The sequence below is a fragment of the Mobula birostris genome, chromosome 27 (assembly GCF_030028105.1).
Source record: "Mobula birostris isolate sMobBir1 chromosome 27, sMobBir1.hap1, whole genome shotgun sequence".
Lineage (NCBI taxonomy): Eukaryota > Metazoa > Chordata > Chondrichthyes > Myliobatiformes > Myliobatidae > Mobula > Mobula birostris.
Genome location: NC_092396.1, coordinates 33444990 through 33460607, shown reverse-complemented (window position 1 = coordinate 33460607; position 15618 = coordinate 33444990). Strand labels below are relative to the sequence as shown.

Sequence of the window (15618 nt, the reverse complement as noted above, 5' to 3'; positions counted from 1 at the left end):
AGTAAACACAGTGCTGGAAGTGCCCAGCGGATTAGGCAGCATTGATGAAAAATGCAGTTAATATTACAACTTGACAACTTTTGTTAGGAAATGGTCAGTTCTAGTATAAATAGGAAAGTCAGTTATCTCTTAACATTATCTGTCCACAGATGTTTCCTGACCTGTGTAGTTCCAAAATTTCTTTACTTTTAATTTTGATTTCCAGCATCTGTATTTTTTGGATTTGCAAGTAGGCTAGTTTAGAACAGGGTAATCAATTCCTTCCTAGTTGCTAGTGCCATCTTGCCACCTGCAAAATTAAAAACACTTCAGATTAAATCTCACGTATTTCTTATTGAACCCTAGGTGTTCCTGATGGAATGTTTACTTGTTTGAAAATCTCCATTAGTATGTAAATATATCATTTGAGACAGAAAAATGAATGTAAAGTTCTAGATAGAAGATTTTTAGCATTTGAAATTGGGATAGAGCAGTAGTGCAAATGCAAAGATACATTAATCCCTTTTTATTGCTGCTGAGACGTTCACTTGTTTCATCTCGGGCTATAAAAGGCCATTTAGAAATGGACGAAAGTAAAAGGCCACATTGATCTTTTGCCTAGCTATGGACCTTAATGATTGCGGGCAATTGTCCAGTATTTTGTGATTCTCATATCATTGAGCTCCTTTGGAGCCTATTGGCCTTTGATCTTGTTTAAACTTAATGACTGATAATCCACAAGTCTCAGGTAGAAAATTTCAAAGGTACAGTACAAAGAGACATAACGCTTCGTTTGATGCACAGAACTATGTACCGGCAAGGAAGGCAATATCTGGCGGCAGCATACATAAGGAAGACCCTAAACAAGGTCAACCCATGTAAAGCTGCAGGGCAAGATACATACCTGGTGCTGAGGGACTGTGCTGTCCAGTCAACTGAGGTTCTAATAGACATCTTAAGTGTGTCCCTGGAACATTCTGCTGTCCCCTCCGACTTTAAGGTGGCCACCATCATTCAGGTGCCCAAGATGGTAGAAGTAACCTGCCTCAACGACTACCATCCAGTGGCACTGACCTCAACAATAATGAAATGCTTTGAGTGGCCAGTTATGGATTGCTTTAAATCCCATCTTCCTGCTACATTGTAACCAATTTTTACAGGAGAACCATCAAAAGTGTCCTGAGAGGCTGCACCACCATCTAGTATGGCAATTGCAAGGCATCCGACCGCAAGTCCTTAACAGGATCATTCCACCCATTAGGGATACTTATCAGGAGCACTGCATACACAGGAGCCTTAGCATTGTCAGTGAGCCCTCCCATCCATCCAACAATCTCTTTAATCTCCTATCATTAGACAGTACAAGAACTGTTAGGATGGGAAGCAGCTTCTTCCCCCTGGTAATAATACAACCGAACTCTCTGCTAACCACACAGGTCTCATCACTTCTGAACCACCAGTGATGTTTTACTGTTTACTTTTTAACGTGTTTTGTAAGCGTGTTAATTTATTTGTGGTAATACTACTTTGTGTGTCCAGAGGAACATTGTCTCATTTGGCAGTATACTGCCCATGCGTAAGGTTGAATGGCAATAAAGTGAACTTGAATTAGTTTTAGATAAGTTACTCAGCACCAAGTAGCAATTCCAAAGATGTTACAGCTTGAGGTAGAAGCTTTCTGGTTTTCATCATCCAAATCTTTTTCAGTATCTTGTATTTCTATTATATGTCCTTGCATTCTTTCAAATTACAATGAATGTAGGCTGGACTTGGTCAGTTTCTCCCTCATTGGAATCTTTGGTTGACCCCTACCAAATCCAAGGATCAATCTAGAGTATCTGTATCACAGCATAGTGGTAAATAGATGTTTGCATAGAGACCAAAGTGGGAAATAGTGTCTTGTAAAAGTGTGCAATATATTTTAAATTTAGAAAATGAGACAGTAAAATGTGAAAATAGTTGCGAGGGGTGAATACTTCTTCAAGGCACTGTATATACACAGCACACAAGAAGACATTTTGATGGTCTAAATATTTTTAATTTTTAGGTAGCACTGGTGGCTGTAAATATCCTTGGAGAACTGATGGAATATAAGGAGATGTGCATAACTGTGAGTAGAAATGTTATTTCCATATGCTATTCTTAATTTGGAGCTGGTATAGCTGGAGTACATTGAGTAGCTGGAAAGTAGAAAAAAAATTGTATGTCATGCTGAAAGTGTTCAAGACAATGTAAACAATATGTGAAAGCTGGGGAGGGTTGTTGGCTGGTGAAAGGTGATCAGAAGCATGGAATAAGAACTGATGTGCACATCATTTTTGAAGAGGTTGGTTATTTCAGATTAGATTTTTCACCTCACTTTTGATTACAGTAATGGGAAAAGTATAGAATATTGAAGGTGCCTAGGAATGATTTCTGCACTAACCACCAATCTCCTCAGGAGATTGATTTGGCTGCACTAACCATCAAACACCCATTTAGTTCTTGTGGAACAGGAAGCACATTTAGTTTCAAGTTTGATTGTCATTCAACTATACATGAATACCCATGGATACAGCCAAATGGACCAATATTACTTCAATGCAAAACACAGTTCCGACAGCACAAGGAACACATGGCATATATGAGACAACAATAAAATCCAATCACACACAAAAAAAAATACAGTTCAAGTCCCTGAGTCCATGCATGTTGCAACAGTCTGCAGTTGATTACAATACATGTTGTCTTCTGAGTGAACACTGGAGGGCAGCACACAGGCAATACCATGGCTTGAGGCCTAGTCCTTGCTCCAACTGAGGCTATGCAGCTCCCCCGCCTTTTGCTAATAAAACTGTGAATTGGACTTGCAGCAATCCACATTAACAAAGTCCAACAGGATCATGCCATCACAATAAAAGCAATTAAGATGTTCATTCACTCTTAGAATACACACCTTCGCCCATCCACTCTGAGGCACCTCTGATGCGGGCAGCAAGCAGTACAATCCGCACCAAGTCCAGCTCCTTCGGTTTCTGTGCCAACGAGCAACTGGCTAATGGGGTTGACCTGCAGTACTTTTAAGTCCTTAATATCCATCAGGGTCTTGCAATCATAAAAAAAAGATACATTTTTAAAAAAAGGACCATAACTCTTTTGGTTGGCCCCGTAGAGGCCACTGCGTCCGAGGCGCCGCATCTTACTGGAAGTTCATGTTATTTTCACTGATTCTGTCAGCTAACCACTCAGTTTCAGGTGGGGGGTGTGCAGGTGGTGCTGAGGGGCATGGAGCATGCAAAAACTCTACATGGACATCATTTTTTCAGCTTCTGTGCATATTTCTCATTGCTAGTTTAGCATTTTCAGCACATACTGGTTTATTATGCATCATAATTCTAAGTCGTTAATATTTTATTGGCACCTCATGTCTTTTACTCCAAATAAGTAATTTATTACTTTTTCTCTGGTCATTTCAATATTGCTGCCTTGTGGTCCCTTTTACTTCCTCTACATCATGGTTTTGAAAATCCAAGGGAAGTATCTTTTGTGTACTTAGAGCAGGAGACTATTTGGCTTGTGAATGTAGCACAACAACCCCATCAATTTGATTCCCTGGAATCCTGCAAATTGTTCTCTCATGCCTTTCTTTCTTTTTAAATCTTTTTATTGAATTAGTACACAAAAGGTAAACCATATAGGCACTGATACACAGTTGCAATATGACTTAACAAGAGATATTAATACACAAAAAAAAGTTAGTACAAGCAGTGCAGTTTAGATATAAAATAACCAGGTAATATAATAGTATACTAATTTTCAAATATGTTAATAAGCAAAAAAAAACCCACCGTGCAACTAAACTAAAAAGCAAAGCAATGGGCTAACTAGGTATCAAGTAGAGTTAAACAACTTAAAACAATCACGTCCTCAAACCCGACCTCCATCAAAAACAGTTAAAAAACAAGAAGGGAATGTAAATATGGCCAGAGAAAGAAAAAAAAAGTTACATTAAATGAAAATGTTGAATAAAAGATCTCCAAGTCTGTTCAAATTTAACTGAAGAATCATAAAGATTACTTCTAATTTTCTCCAGATTTAAATATAGTATTGTCTGGGAAAACCAAAAAAAAGTAGTTGGAGCATTAATCTCCTTCCAATGTTGTAAAATACATCTTTTCGCCATTAAAGTAAGAAATGCAATCAATCTACGGGCTGAAGGGGAGAGATTACTGGAAATTTTAGGTAATCCAAAGATAGCAGTAATAGGATGGGGAGAAATATCTATATTCAATACCTTTGAAATAATATTAAAAATATCCTTCCAAAAAGTTTCCAGAGTAGGACAGGCCCAAAACATATGAGTTAAGGAAGCTATCTCCCCATGACATCTGTCACACAAAGGGTTAATAGAATAAAAACGAGCTAATTTATCTTTAGACATATGTGCTCTATGGACAACTTTAAATTGAATTAGGGAGTGTTTAGAACAGATAGAGGAAATATTAACTAGTTGTAAAATATGCGCCCAGTCATCCACCGGAATAATAAGACCCAATTCCTTTTCCCAATCTGACCTAATCTTATCAAATGGAGCTTTCCCAAGTTTCATAATAGTATTTATAAATAATAGCCGTTACACCTTTCTGACATGGATTAAGGTTAATTATAGTATCTAAAATATATGTAGGAGGTAGTGTCGGAAAGGAAGAGAGTATAGTACTTAGGAAATTTCTAACTTGAAGATATCTAAAAAAAAATGTATTTTTGGTTAGTTATATTTGTTAGATAATTGCTCAAAGGACATGGGAACCATCTAAAAATAAATTCAAAAACCGTGAAATACCATTAGTCTTCCAAATTTGAAAGGCATGGTCAGTGGAAGAGGGAGGGAAGAATATGTTACCTAAAATAGAAATGGCAAGCCCAAATTGATTAAGATCGAAAAATTTTGGGAATTGAAACCAAATATGTAAGGTATATTTAACTATCGGGTTACAAACCAGTTTACAGCATTTCAAATCAAAAGGAAAAGAAGAACCTAAAATGGAGCCAAGTGCATAGCCCTGAGCAGATTGTAATTCCAATACTACCCATTTAGGAATGGATAGTGTATCTTGGTCAAGTAACCAAAATTTCATATGTTGAATATTAATTGCCCAATGATAGAATCTAAAGTTAGGTAATGCGAAACCTCCATCTCTCTTAGCTTTCTGTATATGTATTTTACCCAATCTTGGATTTTTATTTTGCCAAATAAATGAAGAAATTTTAAAGTCAACTTTTATCAAAAAAGGATTTGGGAACAAAAATCGGTAGTGCCTGAAATACATATAAAAATTTTGGAAGAATAAACATCTTAACAGCATTAATACGACCATCAAAATTAAATAAAATGGAGTCCATTTAAATGAGAGTTGAGTGATGTGATTGATTAAGGGTAGGAAATTAGCCTTAAATAAATCTTTGTTTACAGGTAACTTTATTCCCAAGATATGAAAAATGATTATTAACCAATTTAAACGGAAGATTCTGATATAAGGGAACTTGCTTATTAATCGGAAAAAGTTCACTCTTACCGAGATTTAACTTATAACCTGAAAAAAGACTAGATTGTGCTAATAAATCTAAAGCAGCAGGGATAGATTTTTGAGGATTAGAAATATATAAAAGTCATCAGCATAGAGTGATACTTTATGGGACTTTAAACCCCGAATTATCCCAATAATATTTGGAGATTCTCGAATGGCAATTGCAAGAGGTTCTAATGCAATATCAAATAATAAAGGACTAAGAGGACAACCTTGTCTGGTGCCTCGAAAAAGAGGGAAAAAAAGGTGAGCTTAAAGAGTTAGTACGGACTGAGGCCATAGGAGAGTGATATAACAATTTGATCCAGGATATAATTTTCGGGCTGAAATTGAACATTTCAAGCACCTTAAATAAGTAAGGCCATTCGACTCTGTCGAAGGCTTTTTCAGCGTCTAAGGAAATGACGCACTCAGGATCATTTTGTGAGGGAGTATAAACAATGTTTAACAGTGTACGAATGTTATAAAAAGAGTAACGACCTTTAAAAAAACCAGTTTGGTCTTCCGAAATAATATAAGGAAGTGCTTTTTCTAATCTGTTTGCTAATAATTTAGAAAAGATTTTAGAATCAACGTTTAATAAGGATATTGGTCTGTAAGATGCACATTGAGCAGGATCTTTATCCTTCTTTAATATTAAAGAGATCGATGCTCTATAGAAGGATTCAGGAAGTTTACCGAGTTTTAATGAAGCCTCCAAAACCCTGAATAACCAAGGGATTAAATGAAGATGCAAAACATTAATAAAGTTCCACGGTAAACCCATCGGGACCAGGAGCTTTCCCTGGACTCATAGAGAAAATAACCTTCTTAATCTCATCAGTAGTGAAGGAAGTGTCAAGCATAGAAGATATATCATGTGAAATCTTAGGGAAATCTGGGTTATCTAAAAAGTCATACATATATTTAGAGTCTTGTGGAAACTCTGATTGATATAAAGAGGAATAGAAATCAAAAAAAGGTTGGTTAATCTCAGCTTGATCAGATATCAGGTGATCATTTTGATTATAAATCTGATTAATTTGAAATTTGGAATAGTTAGTCTTCTACTGGTTAGCCAACAGTTTACCGACTTTGGCACTATGTATATAAAATTCACTTCTTGTTTTCATTAATTGATTTGCAATAGAGGACAAAAGTAATAAACTGTGTTCCATTTGAAGTTCAGTTCTTTGTTTATACAACTTCTCAGAGGGAGCTGTAGCGTATGTCTTATCAATTTCCTTAATCTTGTCTACAATGACCAGCTCCTTATCCTTCAACCTCTTCCTCAAAGCAGCAGAATACGAGATGAGCTGACCACGAATATAAGCTTTAAAAGTGTACCAAAGGATGTTCATAGAAATATCTTCTGTATAGTTGATTGTAAAAAAGAGATCAATCTGTTCATTCATAAAGTTAACAAAATCCGAGTCCTGAAGCAACAGCGAATTAAAATGCCATTGTTTATTATTTGGTGTGTTGGCCAATATTTTAATAGAAAGTTTAAGTGGAGCATGATCCGAAATGGTTATAGAGTCATATTCACATTTGACCACTGAAGGAATAAGACGAGAGTCAATAAAAATATAATCAATTCTTGAATAGGAACGATGAACATGTGAAAAAAAGGAAAAATCTTTTTCCTGAGGGTGCAAAAGACGCCAAATGTCCGTCGATCCGGAATCTGAAAGGAATGAGTTAATCAAGGTTGCAGATTTATTGGTAAGGTCCATAAAGGAGCCGAACAATTCAAAGATGGAGTTAAACAAGTATTAAAATCCCCGCCCCAGATTAGTGAAAACTCATTCAAATTTGGAAACAAATTAAATAATGATTTATAAAATTCCGGACAGTCCATGTTGGGAGCGTAAACATTAACCAAAACTACCTTTTTATTAAAGAGTAAACCACTAACCAATAGAAATCTGCCATTGAGATCAGAAATAATATCGTGTTGTACAAAAGTGATTGAGGGATCTATAAAAATAGAAACCCCTCGAATCTTAGCGTTGGAATTCGAATGGAAGTGTTGATCCTTCCAGAATTTGAAAAAACGTAATCTGTCCCCCCTCTGCACATGGATCTCTTGTAAAAATAGAATATGTGCTTTAAGTCTCCAGAATACTTTAAAAACTTTTTTCCTTTTTATTGGATGATTAAGACCATTAGTATTCCAAGAGGCAAAATTAATGGTAGACTCCATAAACCCTAAAGTCAACCTGCAAAAAGAGGAGGATTGACAATAGGGTTGACCCGCACACCCGGAAAGGGAACAGAACAAACAAGAGATAACGGGAAGGAGAATGCGGCCAATAGTTCAGTAATATAAGTAGCCCAAGAGAAAAAAACTAAAAAGGTGAAGCCCCTCCCACCACCCCCCCGAACCCCCAAAGCTGAATTTAAGATAGACCAGCCAGAAAGAAGCAAGCACTAGAACTACCCCCATGACTTCCGATAGACGCTCGCTAAAAAAGTGTATATATAAGAGGATCAGCTAAAGTTATAAAACAGTAGAGAAATAAAAAGAAAAGTACACCGATTAAAGCAAACCCGATATAATACTAAGAAAAAACAGGTAAATATAAAGAAAACCGTTAACCAACAACATACCATGTAGTTAAACAAGAAAATGAGACAATTAACATAGACTAGCGAGGAAAACTACAAAAAATACATTTGAAAACTACAAAATTTAAGGCCTCAAAGGAAATACATAAAATGATGCAGAGGAAATAACCATCCAGAATCCAGAGGGAAAAAGAAAGGAATGACGCAGTTAGAAAAAAAAATTTGGCAACCATATTAATTAACCGAAAAAGAACTTTTTGCTCTCATATAAAGCAAAAAAAATTTAAAAATAAACCAAAACAGATTAACTGCATCCGACCAAACAGAGATGGTTTAATAATTGCGATTAAGATGTTGAAGGCGAAAATTGATCAAGGTAACTCTGGGCTTCCAATGGAGAGTCGAAAAAAGGGGAAGAGCCTTCAGGCAAACGAACCTTCAAACATGCAGGATAAAGCAACACTGGTTTTAAATCCATCTTATAAAGTTCTAACATCACAGATCTATAACGGACACGTTGATCCCGAACCGGCTTACTAAAATCCTCTACCAACCGGAATCGAAGCTGTGAATAATCAATGTAACCTTTAGGTCGAGCGAATTGAAGCAATTTCTGCTTGTCTTGAAGATAATGAAATCATAGAATAACATGCCGAGGTTTATCTGACTTAGATGAATATACTGGGACCCTGTGAGCCCGATCCAATAGTGGTGGTTAGTCAGGAAATAAGGTAGGGAACGCATCTTTTAAAAGTTGAGAAAAGAACTTCATAGGGTCATCAGATTCAGCAGCTTCACGAATACCAATAATTCGAATATTCTGTCGTCACATTCTGCATTCTAAGTCCGAGCTTTTAAAAGTCAGAAAGTCAAGTTTTTTCTTCATTCCGGTAATTGTCTCTTCAATTTTCCCCATCTTGAGTTCATTTTGTTGCGTGGATTTTTGAAGGTTAGATATAGCAGTCTGATGTTCCGTAATAGATGTTTGCATTTTATCGATTACATCAAGAATTCTCCCCAGTTTAGATGAAATTTCCACAGGAATCAGATCCGTTATAGTAGTTGAAATTTCCATTTGAATCAGATCCGATGTAGCTTTCTAAGTTAATGCTGGTTCAGTGGGAGGAGGATCAGGAGCTTTCGGTCTAACCGGAGGTTTCCTGTCTTTCCCGTTCTTAGACATAGCAGATCTTAAAAACATCCAAGTATCAAAAAAAAACAGAATTTGTTGCAAGGAGTTATGAAAATCGGTGCCTTAATGGTTGGGTTAAATGTAGCTGATCATAGGAAAAAACTCAGAGGTAATGGAGCGAGTCAAGAACACGACTTCACTCCATGAGCGCTACTGGAAGTCCCCTCAAATTGTTCTCTCATGCCTAACACTCACTTTTCATTCTTTTCCCACACTAAAGGATCATATGAGTAGACAGTTAATTTTAATTAATTCCAATTAATCCACATTTTATATGCAAGGAAACCAAAGCACCTGGTACAGGCTTGGCGAACGTTTTTGATAATGTGTTCCCAAAAACAAAATTCTCTCACATGCCATGGTAGTCTTGAGCAGAGATTATCACTGATTAATGAATTAGTCACAATATTTACATTGTTTTCATTGCCTTAGTGAAAGTATGAGACGGATTGAAACAAATAATTATTTTAGAAAATCTATTCAAAAATTATTTTAAAAAGGCAATTGAAAAATAACAGTTCTAAATAGTAATGTTATTGTAACTGTTTACTATCCAAACTATCTAGTACACTAGATCTACAAGGATTTCAAAACGTATTGTCCAATGTCACATGTTCACTGTGTCAGAGCTAGTGCGAGTCCTTTCCTGTGAAACATCCCGTTGCTCGGGTTGTAAAAGCTATTCTCTGCTTCATTTGGAAGGAAAGATAATTATTGTTTTTTTATTATGGGCAGGATTTAAAGAATCAATGGGGCAGCACCGCATCATGTGTGCCAACAAAATTTTTGTGTATGCCATCTTGGGCACATGTATCAAAGTCTTGCCACCCCTGGCAGAGGAGAAACCATGTGACGAAAGTGCAGAGCACAATCTGAGGCCACAGTCTTTCTGTTGATCCCAAAATAATTCAATTTAAGCAATACATTGTAAAGTTTACTTTTTTTTCTTGCAGCCTTCGAAAGATAAGTTGATTGATCGCTATCTTGGATGTAGCCCAGATGATCCAGCACTTGATGGAACTTACTTTGGGTAAGTAGTTGAGTATTTAAACAGCAAAACTAAAGTTGTGAGAGTAGTTGCACTCTATCATGGAGTGCAGATTTATGTACAAATGTTTGTACATATTTTGTCAGTAAAGTCTCAAGTTTGAGTTTTAATTTTGAGTTCTTGATAGAAAGTTATTTAATGGTGTAGTAGAGAACTATTCATAATTCATATTAATTGTATATTAATATGAATCTGTTTGGAAGTGTCCTAGTTCTTTTTATCCCATGCCTTTAGTTGAATTGCCACACAAGCATATAAGAAAGGAACAAATCCTTTGAAACTTAAAAAGAACGATTAGGATGGAATAGTTCCTTACTACAAAAAGTGTCATTAAGTAACTTTCCCTCAACAATTTTCAGAAAAATATTGACAAATCTCTTGATGTTGATGATAAAGCCTTCACTGAACAAACAAACCATTGATTTCTTGCAGAGACATTGAGTCAATCAGGAGCCCAGTTTTCAATGAAATTCTGTATTTTTGATTAGCAAGTTTAATAAAGGTATTCTGACTTGTGCTGCAGAAATTTGGCAGTAGGTTGACTTGTTTGCCAGTTGAAACAGGTTTTTGTAACTAATCTGGTGTCCTTCTGTGTTGAAGAACATTGCACCATAGTGATAAGAAAAATGTAGGCTCTTGTTAGATCTGTTATCAAGAGGTTCTTTGGAAGTTAAGATCGATGCACAGATGTTTTTGTTACAGCCCTTTTATTAGATGTTCACTTCAGTACAGTTCCAACAGGATTAGCCTGTCCCAACTGGCCGTCATGAGAACACAGTTCAGACCTTAATGAAGGTTTCCTGCAATATAAATTGCTTTGTGTGCACTCTGTTAACTGAACAATTAAATGGATAGGAAAAATTTTGTTTGGCCTGGTGGGAACGGGGAAAATTGCTGTGTGCAGATATTGACTTCTTCCTGGGGTTGCATCACTGCATCACTGTCTGGTATGAGGGGGCTACTGCACAGGACTGAAAGAAGCTGCAGAGGGTTGTAAATTTAGTCAGCTCCATCTTGGATACTAGCCTACGAAGTACCCAGGACATCTTCCAGGAGCGGTATCTCAGAAAGGCAGTGTCAATTGGTAAGGACCTCCAGCACCCAGGGCATGCCCTTTTCTCATTGTTACCATCAAGTAGGAGGTACAGAAGCCTAAAGGCACACACTCAGTGATTCAGGAACAGCTTCTTTGCCATCCAATTCCTAGATGGACATTGAACCCTTGGACCCTACCTCACTTTTATTAATATATAGTATGTCTGTGTTTTGCACAATTTTTAATCTATTCAATAGACATATTCTGTAATTGATTTATTTATTATTATTATATATTTTTTTCTTCTGTATTATGTATTGCATTGAACTGCTGCTGCTAATTTAACAAATTTTGCATCACAGGCAGGTGATAGTAAACCTGATTCTGAAAATATTTAAGTCAGTATCTGTACATTTAAGAATCTTAGGAATAAAGTTAACCGTTATTCTTAGACAATCATTTGAAAAAGCTGAGCAAGGTTATAAGTATAGATTTGATCAAAGGCAGATGTAATTGGAAAATTTTAAGGCATTTTTTGAGTAATATTCCTTATAATGTTAACTACAGCTGCATTAATGGTACAGCAAATTCAGTGCTAATCGATCTCAAACCTGGTTGTCATGGTTGTTTCATGAGGTGGAACAGTCTGCAAGTGATAACTGTCTCAGTGGATCCTGTGGCACACCACGATGGCCTGTGATTGTGCACTTAGTGAAAGAGTGAGCTGTTCTCAATCTCTGAAAATTGGGAAGTGTGGAGTAATCACACAGTAATGTGTAATAGATAATAGACAAACTCATATCATTCTGTCATCTTCCCCCTTCCTTTCTAGTCCAGAAAAAAGGTCTTGGCCCGAAATACCAACTGTTTATTCGTTTCCATAGACGCTGCCTGACCTGCTGAGTTCCTCCAGTATTTTGTGTGTGTTGCTCTGGATTTCCAGCATCTGCAGAATTTTTTGTGTTTATCGTATTCATAGTAGTAGTAGACATTAATTGTCTACTCACAGTAGATTATTTGTCTGACACTCATGACTTAAATATAAATTTCTTGAAAATAGTTCATATTTTGTCTCTGCCAAAAATTCACTGGCAGCTGCGTGAAGCCTTGTTCTTGACTTTATACAAAATTGACTTTGAGTTCAGCTTGATAACCAGACTATGATGGAGTTTACCTCTCTTGAATTTCTGCAACATCACTTTGCTGCTTAGTTTGTCTGCTGCTGGAACTTGCATCCATGTATTTTGTCCCTCTAGTACTTTCTTGTTCTAGCAAGTTATTTCTCACTTAGTCCACTCCGTTAATTTCACTTCCCCAAAACTCTGCTGCCTATGTGCTATATTGCACAAAAATTGTCATCTTTCAACTGACCAGTTGTGATATCGCTGGAGAGGAAATGCCTTGTTTTGCTTTATCTGAGCTATATTTAGTTCCAGATCCACTAATGTGGTTAATTTTCTGTTTAATTCAAGGGAATTAATGGATCATAAATTCTGGCATTGTGTCTCATCTGCATTCTGTGAATATTATTGGCTTAGTTAAATAACTAACTTGATATTGTAATTCATTACTAATCAACAAGCTTCAAAACAGGGGCCTCTGTACGTCCCTTTGCAACTGGATCCTGCCTCATCAGGAGACCACATTCATTCTGCATCAGAAATAGCAACTCCTTGCTGACAATCAACACCTCAAAGATGGATGCTTAGCCCGTGACTACTCTCTCCGCTGGTTACTGTGTGGCTAGGCACAGCTCAAAAATCATCTATGACACAGCTGTTGGTAGAATTTCAAATAATGACAAGGAGTCATACAGGTGTGAGCTAGATCGGCTGGTTGTATGATGTCACAACATCAACCTTGCACTCGGTGTCAGTAAGACCAAGAAACTGTTTGTGGACTGTAGGAAAGAAGTCGGGAGAACACATAGCAGTCCTCATTGATGGCTCAGCAATAGAAAGGGTGTGCAGCTTCAGGTTCCTGGATCTCCAAAGATCTATTCTAGACCCAACATATTGATGCAATTAGAAAGAAGGCATGCCAGCGGTAATATTTCATTAGAACTTTAAGGAGATTTAGTATGTTACCAAAGACTCATGCATATTTCTACAGATGTACTGTGAAGAGCATTCTGACTGGTTTCATCACTGGTATGGAGGCACCAATGCACAGGATCAGAAAAAGCTGCGGAGGGAATGGTGTTGTTGTACTCAGAGAAGCAGTTTTGGTCGGTTCATCAATATTATTCAGTGTCCTCTCTTTTATTGTAATTGATATTTATTCAACTTCACAAAATACGTTTTGCGTAGCAAAGCCAGAATTCCAGGATTCCAGTCAAGCTCACTCTCCTTGACAAATCTATCCTCCTTTAGTTAAAGAAACTAAAACTGTAAACAGTATTGAAGGTGTGGTCTTTCTGAGGCGCTATCAAATCCTTCAATAAAGTATGATTATGACTATACTATTTACTTCCCTCATAACTTCTTGTGTCTATGTGTTGACTTTCAGTTACCTGAGTACAAGTGCACCTCTGTTCCTTTTGATCATAGGTGTTATCCAATCTATTGTCACTTTTTATTTAATTAGCAAACATGGCATTTTGTCTCCTTGCCAAATGGTTGATATAAATTGATATATATATGTTCCATTGCATATCCCATTAGTTACAGTATGCCGCGTTGACAGATCTGTTTGACCTACTGTTGGCTTTCTTTTGACCAATTCTCAATCCATATTGAAATAACAAGAACGAGATTAGACTTGCAGCTGTATATCAGTTGCAAAACTTCAACTTTGAACAACAGAAAAAATGATTTTATTTACTTTTTTTGAGTTGGAGAAAGTGAAATCCAACTCAATTGTATTAAAAACTCTGATTTATTCAAGTTATCATTACTTTTGTTTTCAGTAAGTCAGAGGTTATCTCGCCCTTGGATGATTTGGCCTTTGATATGTACCAAGATCCTGAGGTGGCCCAAATAATACGTAAATTGGATGAAGAGAAACATGAAGCAGTTAAACATGAGCGCTATGATTTTGCAAAGAAACTTAAACAAGCTATAGCTGATCTTCAGAAGGTAAAATGTGGTATTCAAATATATATACTAATTTGTGGAGTTATCACAGCAACATGTTAATTATGCTTTATAAATTAAACATTCAGAATTTTAGTTAAATTTTCAACATTAATTGTCTGATATTTGAATATAAAGCTGATCAAGGCTGCACTAATTTTTGGGCTTCTGTGTTAAAGATATTTTACTGAAATACGTAGATAACTATTATTTACAGACAATATTGGATGTGGCATATGTGCCTGAAAATGGTATTGATTGAATTGAAGGTTTTACATACTGTAATTTGTGTCATCACAGATGTTGCACTGTGACAATATTTCAGAAATAATTAATGGGAATGATGCTTGTAAATAATTTTATAACATAATTCATTAGAAAACCATAGAAACCATAGAAAAACCACAGCACAGAAACAGGCCTTTTGGCCCTTCTTGGCTGTGCCGAACCATTTTCTGCCTAGTCCCACTGACCTGTACACATAGAAACCATAGAAAAACTGAATTTTAAATGGAAGTAGGTTTTAGACAGATAGAAGTAGTCCTTTAGCACATCCTGTTTATTGAAACCAGCTATTTTAATGCTATGCTTTGATCAGCCACGATATCAATTACATCTCCAATTCAAGTAATCTGAATGATTGGTTTAAAGTTATAATCAGGATGATACTGAAGTAAGATTACTTTACTTTATTGTCGCCAAACAATTGATAGTAGAGCATACAATCGTCACAGCGATACTTGATTCTGCGCTTTGCGTTCCCTGGATTACAAATCGATAGTAAATATTAAAAATTTAAATTATAAATCATAAATAGAAAATAGGAAAGGGAAAAGTAAGGTAGTGCAAAAAAAAAAACCGAGAGGCAGGTCCAGATATTTGGAGGGTACAGCCCAGATCTGGGTCAGGATCCGTTCAGCAGTCTTATCACAAAGAAGCTGTTCCCAAATCTGGCCTTACGAGTCTTCAAGCTCCTGAACCTTCTCCTCGAGAGAAGAGGGACAAAAAGTGCGTTGGCTGGGTGGGTGGTGTCCTTGATTATCCTGACAGCACTGCTCTGACAGCGTGCGGTGTAAAGTGAGTCCAAGGATGGAAGATTAGTTTGTGTGATGTGCTGGGCTGTGTTCACGATCTTCTGCAGCCTCTTCCGGTCTTGGACAGGACAACTTCCA

The 15618-nt window shown here is 36.6% G+C and overlaps 1 protein-coding gene across 5 annotated transcripts in view; it reads left to right on the top strand.

Annotated features, from left to right (window-relative positions):
• Positions 1-15618, top strand: part of cep104 (centrosomal protein 104) — a 134648-nt gene that overhangs the window by 21242 nt on the left and 97788 nt on the right. For all 5 annotated transcript variants that reach the window (XM_072245347.1, XM_072245346.1, XM_072245351.1 and 2 more), the window contains 3 exons: positions 2027-2089; positions 10242-10318; positions 14281-14449. In XM_072245347.1, the coding sequence (XP_072101448.1) occupies positions 2027-2089; positions 10242-10318; positions 14281-14449 (309 nt within the window). The remainder of the gene's footprint in view (positions 1-2026; positions 2090-10241; positions 10319-14280; positions 14450-15618) is intronic.